General features: G+C 35.5%; 2 protein-coding genes across 2 annotated transcripts; one reads left to right on the top strand and one right to left on the bottom strand.

Annotated features, from left to right (window-relative positions):
- Window positions 1-573: 573 nt before the first annotated feature.
- On the top strand, window positions 574-7,416 carry LOC130989641 (flap endonuclease 1). The gene is made up of 17 exons (XM_057913672.1): window positions 574-732; window positions 813-929; window positions 1,200-1,258; window positions 2,330-2,389; window positions 2,482-2,535; window positions 2,625-2,673; window positions 2,826-2,873; window positions 3,045-3,110; window positions 3,240-3,290; window positions 3,549-3,668; window positions 3,729-3,813; window positions 4,525-4,606; window positions 5,187-5,295; window positions 5,371-5,427; window positions 5,536-5,582; window positions 5,667-5,721; window positions 7,260-7,416. The coding sequence occupies exons 1-17, from the start codon at window positions 721-723 to the stop codon at window positions 7,323-7,325; spliced, it is 1,137 nt and encodes a 378-aa protein (XP_057769655.1). The 5' UTR covers window positions 574-720; the 3' UTR covers window positions 7,326-7,416.
- Window positions 7,417-8,790: 1,374 nt separating this feature from the next.
- LOC130989633 (probable mitochondrial saccharopine dehydrogenase-like oxidoreductase At5g39410) lies at window positions 8,791-11,224 on the bottom strand. The gene is made up of 2 exons (XM_057913662.1): window positions 10,394-11,224; window positions 8,791-9,596 (listed from the first exon to the last, which is right to left on the bottom strand). Exons 1-2 carry the CDS (start codon window positions 11,069-11,071, stop codon window positions 8,904-8,906), a joined length of 1,371 nt encoding a protein of 456 aa, XP_057769645.1. The 5' UTR covers window positions 11,072-11,224; the 3' UTR covers window positions 8,791-8,903.
- Between the last annotated feature and the right edge of the window lie 2,502 nt (window positions 11,225-13,726).

Raw genomic sequence — 13,726 nt, 5'->3', positions numbered from 1 at the left:
ATCCGAATTAGCCAATGTTCATGAAGATTCCTACATTCCCAATTAACGAGAAGAAGAAAAGGTTCAAAGTGATTCAAGAAGCTGCAAGGAAGGACATAGAACGAGCTTTTGGCGTTCTTCAATCACGTTGAGCTATTATCAAAGGATCCTGCTCAACTCTGAAAAAAAAAAAAAAAACAACTCAACGATAACATGTTTGCGTGTATTATTTTTGCACAATATGAGATGAAGGGGACAATGCTATGAAATGGAGAGATGAGGAGAAAACGAGGCTTCGACCAACACTCTACATAACGAGCTCCACCGAAATTTTGAGTGTATTTCGCTCGAGGTACAAGCATCCGCAATGACCGAGTCAATCACCACCCCAACAAGATTTTAGTCGAGTATAATTGAGCACAATTTTATCTTATTCAGTTGTAATTTAAATTTTTAGTTTTAGAAATTAATATTAATATTTATTTTATTTAGAAATCGATTTTCAAATAATAGGACTATAGCAGAGCTCCACCTCTATGGAGGCCCAAAGGAGCTCGCCCACTTCACATGCTTTAAAGTGATAGTTTGAACAAAAATTGTAAGCATATACTTCCTCGCATCAAAGGCACTCTCAAATAGGCGGGAAGAACCAAAACCCTACACTCCCCACTCTCCCTTGCTACCATTTCTTTCTAACTGTCGACAAATTCCTTGCCATTTCTTCACTTTTGTGCTAATCAAATGGGAATAAAGGTATCCATTTCTTTCGTTCACTATCAACATTGCATAATTGTATATACAGTCTCAACTCTTGAATTTCGCGAAATTTATAGGGTTTAACGAAGCTGTTGGCCGACAATGCGCCAAACTCGATGAAAGAGCAGAAATTTGAGAGCTATTTTGGCCGCAAAATCGCTATCGATGCCAGCATGAGCATATACCAATTCCTTGTACGTAAATTCCCCTTTCTCTTATGAACAAAATGTGTCTTTTCAAATGGAGAAATGATATGGGAATCCTGTTAGTAAAGAAAAATATTCCATCTGGCCGTTCGCTGGGGTCTGTTTGAGCTTTTGCGTTTGAGGAATGAACTTATCATTTGATAGTGTGGATACATGATTTTGTAGTGGCTACATTGTTATAATGAACGAAATCTCAGAGCCTAGTGCAGCGAGAAAAAACTTAATACCTCGATAATTTATTTTTTATGATGATGGCAGATTGTTGTTGGAAGAAGCGGCACTGAAATGCTCACTAATGAAGCTGGTGATGTGACTAGGTATTGGATCTCTATGTGCAAGCTTTTAAGACATCTCATGTTGTGTAGGTTTATCATAAGTTGGAATTAGGAACCGTTCTTCATCTATGTAGTAAAGCTTCCCTTTTTGACAAAATTTAAAGGTTTCTGCATGTATGGTGTTACAGATTTCACAAACAGTTCCCTAGGTCCTCAATGTTAATTACTGGAGTAAAAAATGCGTCATGTGAAAAAAAAGGTTATTGCTATATCCTTATACCAAATGATTGAAATATTTGGGATATTTCACATTTTTTAGGGTTCTGATATCGATACTAATAAGGGTAAATATTTTCTCTTTTCATTATGATGGTAAAATATTGTGAAATCATAGTACAAATTGGGTGAATGTTGATTCAAATATTGTAGAAATTCGAAAAAAGTTGGTAGTTTCAACCATACCATTGATTTATTGGTAAATTAGAAAACGTAAAATAATTAATTGCAAATGTAAAAAGTTATTCATTAGTTGCATCCGTTTTATGTATTCGACCTCATAGGGCATCTTTTGGTGCTAAGAACACTATGAGTCTTACTGTAGTATCAAACAATGCTTTTTTTCCCCCTTTAGTAAAAACACAATGTTTATATGGTTTATTATATATTCATCATTATAAATACTATATAATTTCATTGTACTATTTAATTAAAGTTTGTTGTGACATTCCCGAAAAATCCATGTTAAATTTAAATAAATTAATAAATCGTCACCCATATCCACAGTGCTATCTATATATCCATGGTATATATTTAAAACCAAAGTACTGGTATATTTTTAAAATATGATATTTTCAACCTTGTTTATACCTATAGATGTGAATAGAGGAATACTGTTGAATACATTTCTTTATCATATTGCAGAAAACAAGTAATCTAATCATTCTTGCAATAGCTGATATGCACATTGTATGGCTGTTAGTTGCAAGAGCATGCTTTCTAGGAGATGGTAGCTTGATTGGTTTAAATTGTTATATTTTTACAAAACTCTCACATTCTCCACTCATCATCATTGTTTGTATATACATCCCTCCCCTCTCATATTATGTTTTTCAGTCACTTGCAAGGGATGTTCTCTAGGACAATCAGACTTTTGGAGGCTGGAATTAAACCAGTGTAACTTGTTTCCTTCCCTCCTATTCGTGTTGCTTGTATCATGTTTCCTATTTTTATAGCTCTTTCTAAGGTGTTCTCCGTTTTCTCAATAGCTATGTGTTTGATGGAAAACCACCAGACTTGAAGAAGCAAGAACTTGCAAAGCGGTATTTGATGCCCCATAGATGCTGTTTTTATTTACTCCGTTGTATTATTAATCTTGGATGGTAGGTTACTGCTGAATTTCTGAATGCAGATACTCAAAACGAGCAGATGCTACTGAGGACCTAAATACCGCACAGGAGGTTGATTACTCAAATAGACGCTTGCAAAAATTCATTTTTATATCTACCACCCATCTATAGCCCAATTGCTCCTTTTGATCAAGTCCAGCAATCCTTCTTCTCAATTATTGTGTACTGATAACTCTCATAACATATTGCTTTTATTGTTGCAGACTGGGAACAAGGAGGATATTGAAAAATTCAGTAAAAGAACTGTAAAGGTGAGCTCGCATTCTTTTGGCCTTTGAACTATACAGCTGTATCTTGTTCTGCAATTTTAATCATATTATACTTATATACGTAGATTTTACTTTCCTCTTAGTTGTATTTATAGAATAGACTCACTACAGCTTATTCAAAACAACTTAGGACATTCACTTTGAATTGCTCAGGTCACAAAACAGCACAATGATGATTGCAAGAAGCTTCTTAGACTTATGGGAGTACCGGTGATTGAGGTGATTCAAAGAAATAAGTTCTTTCATAAACTCTGTGCTTTACACATATTCCTTCATCTAATCCTGTATTTGGCTTGGGACGGGGACCATAAATCAGTTCTCATGATAGTATTTGTTATCACTTGTTAGGCTCCTTCTGAAGCAGAGGCTCAATGTGCCGCACTTTGTAAAGCAGACAAGGTACACATGTTAATAGCATTGATTATCTGATAAAAAGCGCTGTCATAACAATTCTTGGTGAAACTAATCTGTGATAAATATAGCTACAAAACAAGAATAGCTTCAAGCTTTTCTTTAATTATAGAGAATTACTATGTCTATATCAGTGCTCTGAAGTGTCATGGCTGAGACCCTATGAACAAGACAATTTAACTTAAGTAATGGGATATGATTTACTTTGTTCTCGGTACGTATATGTAAAGTTCATTTGCTCGTTAGGTTTATGCTGTAGCTTCTGAGGACATGGATTCCCTTACTTTTGGAGCTCCGAAGTTTTTGCGCCATTTAATGGATCCTAGTTCAAAAAAGATCCCAGTGATGGAATTTGAAGTCTCAAAGGTACTAAGGAATTTCAGTCAATTTTTAAACTTGCTGTGTCTGATTCACTGATGGTTACAGGTTCTGGAGGAACTGAATCTCACAATGGACCAATTTATAGACTTTTGCATTCTCTGTGGTTGTGATTACTGTGATAGCATTAGAGGTAATTTTGCGCAACCTGTCCAAGTGGTATCAAGGACTTTTCCTCCATTTTCCTTGTGTATGTAGTAAAGTAGTGGGAGGGCGCTGGGATAGTTTGACGTAACACCCTTAGCACAGAATTGTTTTAATCAGTTCATTGTTAAACACACAGCACGGTGGCATGTTCAGTTGGAAAGGCACTTAAATGGAAGTCCACTTAACCCAATGATTATGCTCTAATGCTGGTATCAGTAGTCTTAAAGCAGGTGCAATAAAATGGAGTTAGTGCAGTACTGAAGTCTATAAGTGCCAATGTAATAAGATGAGCTTTCGTTCTGGAAAAAAATCTGCTTCCTTGCTCCTATATTTTCCATTGCTGCCTTGAATGTTTCTCTAATCAGCAGTTGTGTCTATTCTTCTCAAATTTAAATTTTTTTCTGGTAACTGATCTGTAGGAAATGTACTCTCTTTGATTTTGCATAAAGATCACTCTCATCACCTCAATGCTCTGTTCTGTTTCTGTCTTTACTAGATCAAGAAAATGACTTGCCTATCCTTAAATTTAATATGGACTTGGGTAACACTTAAGTGGGTATTCATTCCAACTTACTGCTGCATATATCTTTCTTCCCACCCTGGCATCCTAACCCCTACCACAAGCTAAATTTGGAAATAAATCCTTACTGCTTTGATTTTTCTATAAATTCATCTAAGATGTGCTGAACCTTCTCAGGTATTGGAGGAATGACTGCTTTGAAGCTGATTCGCCAACATGGCTCGATTGAGAACATTCTGGAGAATATCAATAAAGAAAGGTGCTGCATATTTTGTATCAAGTGCTTAAGTTTACCATATTCAATTATATTAATAGAAACAGGATGTGTAATGTTCTTTACTAAAGAGAATTTTTTTTTTTTTTGCTCGGAGATAACTAATCTCATGTTCAGCATTGTGCAGTTTGCATTGAACATAAAGTTTAATCTCTTATGTGATGAGTAGAATATAACACTAAATATTCTAGTGGATCTTACGAGTTACGGAAGGAGTCAGACAGAAATTATTAGAATGAAAACCCTTCCAAGTGTGCTATAGATCATATTTCATTTTTATATCTGTTGTATCTTAATTTCTTGCTTTGATGGCTGGTTGTGATCTATAGAATTAGATGTATGCATATGCTAATACTGTCCTACTGAACAAAAGCAATTTGCTTTCTTAAAATACTCCCTCCGTCCCACGAATCTTGACACGTTTGGTTTCGGCACGGGAATTAAGGAGTTGTAGATTTGTATTTTTAGTAGTTCGTGCAAGTAATATTGTCTTTTCTGATAATCTATGTAGTACCTCAGACTATTTCATTTTACTCAATGATTATATGCAACTATATTCTTTCAGGTACCAGATACCAGAAGATTGGCCATATCAAGAAGCTCGAACGCTCTTTAAAGAACCATCAGTGTTAACTAATGATGATGAGCTTAAGTGGTCACCTCCAGATGAACAGGCAATTGGCTTTGGCAATCTTCTTAAACTTGTTTTGCATTTTGATATATGACAATTTTATCTATTTCTACTTTAGGGATTGATAAGCTTTTTGGTAAATGAAAATGGATTCAACAGTGACAGAGTAACCAAGGTACATGCCCACTTTCCTTTGTATCAATAGCGACTAACCAACCCCAAAAAACTGCCGAAAAGACACATTATCACATTTGTAATATGTTGTTCAATCCATGTTGTCTAGGCAATTGAAAAAATCAAGGCAGCCAAGAATAAATCGTCCCAGGGCCGGTATGAATTGGCTGATGAATAAGAGATCTAATGAATATTTTAACCTTGATATAGTTCATTTTCTCACTCTGTTGCTCTGAGCAGGTTGGAATCATTCTTTAAACCGGTTACAAACACATCGGTACCTGCTAAACGAAAGGTATTTTTCTTTCTACTAAGAATCAAAACTGTATTTTCTGGTTGATTGAATAATTCAATTATTAGTTCTTTGACGGCTGGCTAAAAGGGTTGGTTGTTTGTGGGCATATCCGTTCCTGCATACTTCTTTATATTTTCGCAAGCAGGATTATATTGATACCATAGCACTTTTCATTAATACTTTTATTATCAAAATATAGAATCTAGTGATGAACATCTTGCTTTATTATTTGGGAATACCAATATTTTGGTCCCGTTGCTTTCAGCTTTTGTTATTTTTTTCATAATTGGGTCCATTAGTCATAGATATTATCCTTGCACTTGACTATATTCCAAAAGAAGAAGAGTAAAAAGAAAAGTGAAAAGTGCAGGGGCTGAAATATGCATTTCCCTTTTTATAACTACCTCTATGCATCATGCCATTTGTAATATGCTGAATTAAAATCATGTGCAGACACTGGGATATTTTAGATAAATTGTAAAATTACTTAGTTGTGCTGGAGTGCCTTGATTACCCCTTGAATTAGGTTGTTTTGAGAAATTCAAGATAATATAGGAATATGTTACATGAACTTGTACCCAGTTCTTCAAAGTTTCTTTTCATTTGTATCTGTTACGACTCTCGATTTGTTTGTGTTATTGTTTCAGAAAAAATATAAATAGAATAAAATGAGCATTAATTTGTTGATTATTTTGGATAGATGTACAAATCACTTACAATGCTCATGATTTCTGCTAGTGCAAATAAAAGTGCAAGGACTCTGTGTTAACAACTATAATCGTTGTCTCTCTCAAAAAAAAAAAAACTATAATCGTTGTCAGCCAAAGAAAGTGGAGTTCTAGGAATCTGAAGATATTTTCAGTTAATCTGTATATTGCCTGCCCCTGTTGGAGAAGTTAAGCTTCTAAGAGACTGTAAACTAAGTTTGGGTAGAAGAATTTAAGAGCAAACAAAGATTTTGGAAAATGAGAACTATGGATTTCAAATCCATTACCAAATCTTTTGATCTATTTTTGGCATCTGTTGGAAATCTTTATCCTCCAATTTACTCTCAGATAGAACCCCTTCAATCCTAATGCAACATGACCAGATAGAGTTATTTCTTGAATTTTTCGTTGTAATCTTAATTGGTGTTGAAATGGGTGGTGACATGCTTAAGGTGAATGCTACTGTAGCATCACTTCCATCCCTAAGCTGATTTGCAGCATCTGTTGGTCTTGGCTTGGAAGCTTGTGCAGTGGCTCATGAAGTCGAGAGAGCAATGTTTCAGCCTTAGTTAAGTCACATAATAGTAAAAGAAGTTCTGCTATGAGTAATATGTATGAAATTCTAACAAAATTCACAGGTGCTCTACATTTTTGGTTATGCAGTTGATATTCATGTTTTCTTTTACAACTCTGTTTTACTCCCAAGGCAGGGTTTTGAGCTATGGTGTATCGCTCTAGAAAAGAATTACTAGTTTGGTTTGTTATTTGCTGGTAGTATCCCTGTTGATAATAAATTTGGTGAGAATCATTATGGTCTCTTGTTTATGACAGGAGACATCTGAGAAGAATTCTGCTAACAAAAAGACCAAGGCTGGCCCGGGTAGGAAAAAGAAATAGTGTACATTTGTTCTACCAGTTTATGTACCAACTTCTACTGTGTATGTTAAATCTTTAAATTATTTTTATACATTAAAACAAATTTCCCTCATTTTTACTGTGATAAGTCTGTTTTCCAGCTACTAAAGTATATCCAAATCAATTCAGTGTTCCAAATGTGGGATTTTGAAATCATGTAAAGCAATGGCAACTAGTATTTTTCAGTATAAATTGTGAAATGTGTAAAATTTTGGATCAGAAAATTGTAGGGTTTTGTTAAAACTACCGAGAATTTAACTCAGGTGAATGCAGCATATATCCCTTCTGTTAGAATCTTAGGAGATAATGGGGCTCACGCTTGCGCCATGTATAAGTAGTTAGAGCATGAGCATCCACCTCTCTATATAGCCATCCCTTGGGATATTAATTTTTTTTTTTTGAGGAACCTGGGATATTAAATTGCAATTTGGAAATTCAATTACATTAGGAATTGAAAATTACATAAAAAGAATTGAATCGTGCAACGGTCGAAAATTAATTAATTTTCCTTTTTTTAAATGTTAACGAGCCGGGCTTGCTCCTAAGTTATAAAATTAAGCTTTAATAATTTATAAGTTCTTTAAAAAAAATAAGTTTTTTAACCTTAATTTATTTTTTTTATTATCTTATAAACTATTATCAATTTACAAATATAATCCTATTATAATATGTTACTTGTATTATATACTCTTCCAATTTTTTCGTCTAATTAAGATTTTTTTTAAACTCAATTTTCTAACTCATTATTTAACTTAAAACAAGAAGGAAAAGTTGATGGGCTTCAGCCATCGTTCCCATCAACTTACTTTATAACTTGGGCTTTTCTTATTTGTGCTTTTGCTTTGTAGTTCTTGAATAAGCAACATATAATGAGTACCTATTCCGGGGTTCTTGAATAAGCAACATATAATGACTACTTATTCCGGAGTGGTACGAATTTTAAGAAATTGATTAAGTGTGTGTGGAATAAATGATCCACTTTTATTGTGGGGTACACTTATCAAAAAAGTAAATGAGTACTCATTTGATGGACGGATCAAAAAGAAAATATGAGTATTCATTTCGTGGACAAAGAGAATATCATAAGATTATACTGTGTGCATGTGTTGGCCTAGCTGTAGACGGTTAATGTCCAAGGCCTGAGATCCTGGATTCAAGCTCATCGTTGTGCGGTCTTTAAATTTCTTTATTACTTATGTAATTTATATATAAAAATATATATCAGATTATACGGTGTACACGTGTGTTTGATCTAGAAGATCAACGGTCTTGATTTCGAATTCACAGTCTTGATTTCGAATTCATTGGTGTGTACGTGTGTCAATCTAGCGGTAAAGTGGTTAATATCTAAGATCAAAGGTTTTGGATTTGAATTCATTGGGACACAGTTTTTAATTTTTTTTATTTAAATATTAATTGATTAAAAAAAAACAACAACAACAACAGATTATATGCATTTTGTGACTGATTTTCATACCAAGAATTTCAACAAGAAGCATTGTTTCACTGTATCATGGAATGTAAGATGTTCAAAGCTTTAGATGAGGCAGGCAGCAGTGTTCAGGAAGAAAGGCCTTTCTTGGAGATGAAATCAAACGATATCCCATTCTCCTGTAGGCGTTTCTCAAGGTCAGTCGGGCCAAACACGATCCCAGGCGTATAAACTCCTCCTTTAGGCAGATTATCGCGTTCATTCAGCAGCACAAGAGCGCATTGAAGCAGCACGATTGGGGTCGTCAGATATCCAATCTCCGGCCCCATCACCCTCGTCACCACTTCCGTGTCGGGCTTCTTGTCCCCCTGCAAAGCTAGACTGCTGTCCGAGTACCCCCGTCCCACGAACCACATCTTGAAGGAAGCACTCGCGACTTCCTCCTCGGAAGGCCCCTTCTTCCTGAACCATCCGAGGCTGAAGAACGAGGGGAACTTGAGCAGAAGCCATCTCCCCACTCTGCTTCTGCTCAAGAGCCCCAAGAATACACCAAGTGTGATCACCGGAAACAAACCAAGCAACGATTTCGAGCCTAATTTCACACCGAAATGGGCTGGCTTCGCGGATGACCAGAAGTCCTCCCTCTTCTTCACGTGCTCAACACTCTCGTTCACACCGGGTAAACCGTGGGGGTTTTCAGTCAATGCGGCCTGGGTTCTTCGTACGACAACAGAATCCGCTGATGGCAGGCGTAAAGCCCAGAGGCCGAGCTGCTTCTCGTGCTCGATGATGGAGCCCTTCGGAGGAGCAGGTCCAGGAATCTGAAATTAATGATAGGTTAGTAGAGAGCTTAGTTTAACACATTTTGTTTTTGTATTGAGGAGAAAAACCTCGAGACTAGTAAATGCATTTCATGGTTCAGATCAAAGCTGTAATATCACTCAAATCTACAATCTGAAATCTAAGACACCTTTGAGTCAGACTCTTGAAAATACATTTCATGGATCAGACCACTGCTATAATACATCGAGGCACACTCTGTGATTAATACTAATTTTAGTGATATCCTAATTAGGGATTCATTACCTAAGGGCATTTACTTTGCATGATTGGATTTTTTTTATCCTCAAGATTAAGATTTCTTCAATCTCATCCTTTCAATGGGATATATAATTCAAGCAAAACTAGCTCAAATGATTGAAATAATCAACGGCCTTCGATATTTCAAAGTTTCATTCCATCTAAAAGAGATTAGTATTGTGTACACAAGTTTTTGCCTTCAACTTATAGTCTAACACCTATAATTTTCATCTATCGATATCAATTTCAAGATGACCCTATAAAGTAGGATCGTAAAGTCAACACAAAGATGATTTTTCATCTTCCTCATTAAATCCCATTTCTCCCTACTCGAACTTTTCCGGTCTAATAATTGCGAAAAAGATAAACATTAATACACTACAAGATTAAACGAGCACAAAAAATGTACAAATTCTTCAGTTAAAATGTTCAATTACTACCTGCAAACCTAAAAACCACCAAATTCAAAATGAAATGGGGTCAACACTCAACAGAGTAGCATCAAATTGATCGATATAGAACAAGAAAAGAAGCATACCGCGGGCCGGGCCCTCCTCGGCCTGGAGCGCCGCAACTCCACCAACTTATCAGCGTTGGCCACCCCAAGAACCGCCGATTCATACGTCCCGAAATTCCCCACAATCCTCTTGTCCGACTCCAAGCTCAGATACGCCTCCACCCGGTTCGGCGCCGACGGCCCGGCCCACTGCTTGGAATGAAACAGCAGCCCGATCTCCGCCGGCACAGAGTCGAACCCGCAGGCCGAGATCACCAGCGACCCATTCTCCACCGCCGTGTCGTGGTAGGAAGCCTCCATCCTCTCCATGAAATCGGGCTCGCCGCAGATGTCCAAGTAGTCGCAGCCCGAATCGACGCACGCCGCCACGACGGGCTGCCCGTAGAGGCGGAACGGGCCGACGCAGTCCAGTATGATCCTCGCTTGGGACGCGAGGCGGGCGAGCGACTCCCCGTCCGAAGTGTCGGCGGTCAGGAGCGGGATCTGGGGCGGCGGGTTCGGGGCGGAGGCCCACGTGAGGGCCTCCGACAGCCGCGACGGGCTTCGGCCCGCCAAGGCCAGGGATTTGAGGGGAGAGTTGGGAGCGTTGAGGAATTTGAGGGCTTCTCGGATTACGTATTTTCCGGTGAAACCGGAGGCGCCGAAGATTACGACGTCGTAGGCTTTGGAGCTCCGGCCGCCGGAATTAATTTCCGTCATTTTCAGAGATTGCAGGCGAAGTTTCTTAAATCTTTTCTCGGCTTTTTATTTGTGTGTGAGTGTGTGAAATGCGTGATGGGTGCCGAAATGGATGATACAACGGAGTGTGATCTAATATTCAGTGCTTTATTATTTCATCTATTTATGGATAATATTACAATCTGTTCCATAAATAATGATTGATAGTCAAAAGTTAGTATAACACGTGTACATATAATTTGGGCAATTTTGTCATTTAATAATTAATACTACTATTAGCATTATCGACTTTGAATCTACAGTGCTGACTTGTTTTTGCTCAATTCTCTTCCTATTTAAGCGGCAAAGTTGAAGTATCAAAGAATTTATATTTGAAAATATCATTACTTCAAATTTTATCTATCGATAATGTGTGGGTTATATTTGTTTATATATTTGATTTATTTTGTAATAGCAATTGATATTTGATTATTTCGTTGGAATTGTTTGAATATTTGGTCCAATGTATAAAGATTGTATGTCTCAATTACTTGAAACAACATAATACTCCCTTCGTCACATAAAAATGTGCTTTTATTTTTATTTTGGGACGTTTCACAAGAGTGTGCATTTGTCAATTTTTTAATATTAACTCACCACTAACTCTTTATTTCGTACTCTTATTTTATAATAAATAGTTTTTTCAACTCTCAATACACTCATCTAATATTTTATTAAAACTCGTGCTACCAAAAGTAATGCACACTCTTGAGGACGAAGGGAATAGGTTACAAGAGTTGAGCATGAATATTTAAGAAATGAATAGTTTATAATAAAATATGAGAGAAAAAATAGTTCTTTTTTAGAGTAGATTTTGAAAATAGTCATTTTGGAATAATAAATTTAAAAATTGGCTACTAAGATAAAAAATTTAAAAATTGGCCACACTTACCATTTTACCCTTGCATATAAAAAATTTAAAAATTATCCGTGAATTCACAACCAATCGAATTCACAACTATCATTAATTGTAGTTGTAAATTCAAGCTTTAAAACTTGAATTCACAACTCACAACTAGAAATATTATTAATAGTGAATTCAAGATTTAAAAATTCAAATTCACGAAATTTGAATTCACAACTAGCAATAGAGTTGATTGTGAATTCGAGTTTTAAAACTCAAGTTCACAATTAACACTAGCAATTCAGTTATGAATTCATCAAACTGGTTGTGAATTATAGTTTTAAAACTCGAATTTACAATCAAAACAACTAGTTGTGAATTCGAGCTTTTAAACTCGAATTCACAACCAACACATTTGAGAATGTATATAATGAGAATAAGTGTAAATAAAAGAAATTTGAGAAAAATTCAAATAGTGAGATTTTAGATTGTCATGTAGAAGAGAGAATTAATATTTTCCTATTATAAAAGATGACTTTTTATAAATATATAAATAATTATTGTTATCTTGAGAAACATATATATTCCTACAATTTAATTTCGACCCTCCGATGTGTCGTTGAGCAAAGGCAATTATTTGTATATTTTAATGTATTTTAAAATTGTTTTTTAATTCATTTTTTATTTGTGTTTTTTTAATTATGATTATTTTATGATTTATTTTACATGTATATAAATATACCAAATAAAAGAATGAATTAAAATTCCACATCAGTGTTCGGGCTCCAACTGTGAAGTCACGCACGTCTCACGAGCAAAATAGCTCGATCGGGCCCAAATGTGGCTCATTTACGCCAAAATTAACAATAAATGGCCCAAATTTGCAAGCCCGAAAAAATGTGACCTAATTTTGAAAAGCACCCTAAGTTAGTGGCCTACAAAAATTTTGAACTCGGCGCTCGCGCGCAGAGAGAGAGAGAGATTTGGTGTGATGATTTTTTTTTTGTTAAATGTGTAGTGTGTTTGTGAGGATGAATTTGTGGCAAATTTTTTAATTTTTATGTTAGGGGTAATTTTGTACTTTTATATAAAAAAGTGGCCAATTTTTAAAGTTTTTATTTGATAGACTAATTTTAAAATTTACTATATGAAATAGGCTAGTTTGATATTTTAACTCTATTTTTAAAGTAAAAAAGAGATAATTTTACATAGATCACAATGACATTTGATATAAATAATAAACTGCGAGTATTTATTTGAAATCATAATTTTTAGGGATATTGGCCTGTAAATACTCTATTTGTTTTTCCATTTTCTAGTTTTACACCTCAACTTTAAAACCAGCCTATAAATACCTTAACTTTGTATTCTTTCTAATTTTGCATCCGGCGAACTTTTACTCTCAAATCGTTGCTAACATGGCAGCCAGATTGACATCTCAAACCCTACAATTACATGTTTTAGATCACACATTGACAACGAGCTTATCTATTTTATTATGCACTTCAAACTTTCATCTCAATTCGACTGCCATGTCAGCAACGATTTGAGGTAAAAATTTGTCGGGTGCAAAATCACAAAAAAATACAAAATTAAGATATTTATAAACAGATTTTAAAGTTAAGTTCAAAATCAAAAAATGAGAAAAGTTTGAATATTTATAGGTCAATATCCACAATTTTTACTGTGCAATGCCACAAAAGCTACAAGAAAGGTAAACTACATTATCTATAGATCGGAGGGAGAATGACATTGTCTAATAATTCTCAGTTGAGTGACTTGAGTCCTAGGAT

The sequence above is a fragment of the Salvia miltiorrhiza genome, chromosome 6 (assembly GCF_028751815.1).
Source record: "Salvia miltiorrhiza cultivar Shanhuang (shh) chromosome 6, IMPLAD_Smil_shh, whole genome shotgun sequence".
In the NCBI taxonomy this organism is placed as follows: domain Eukaryota; kingdom Viridiplantae; phylum Streptophyta; class Magnoliopsida; order Lamiales; family Lamiaceae; genus Salvia; species Salvia miltiorrhiza.
The sequence above is the reverse complement of the archived record's forward strand: the minus strand, read 5'-3'. Positions and strand labels throughout refer to the sequence as shown.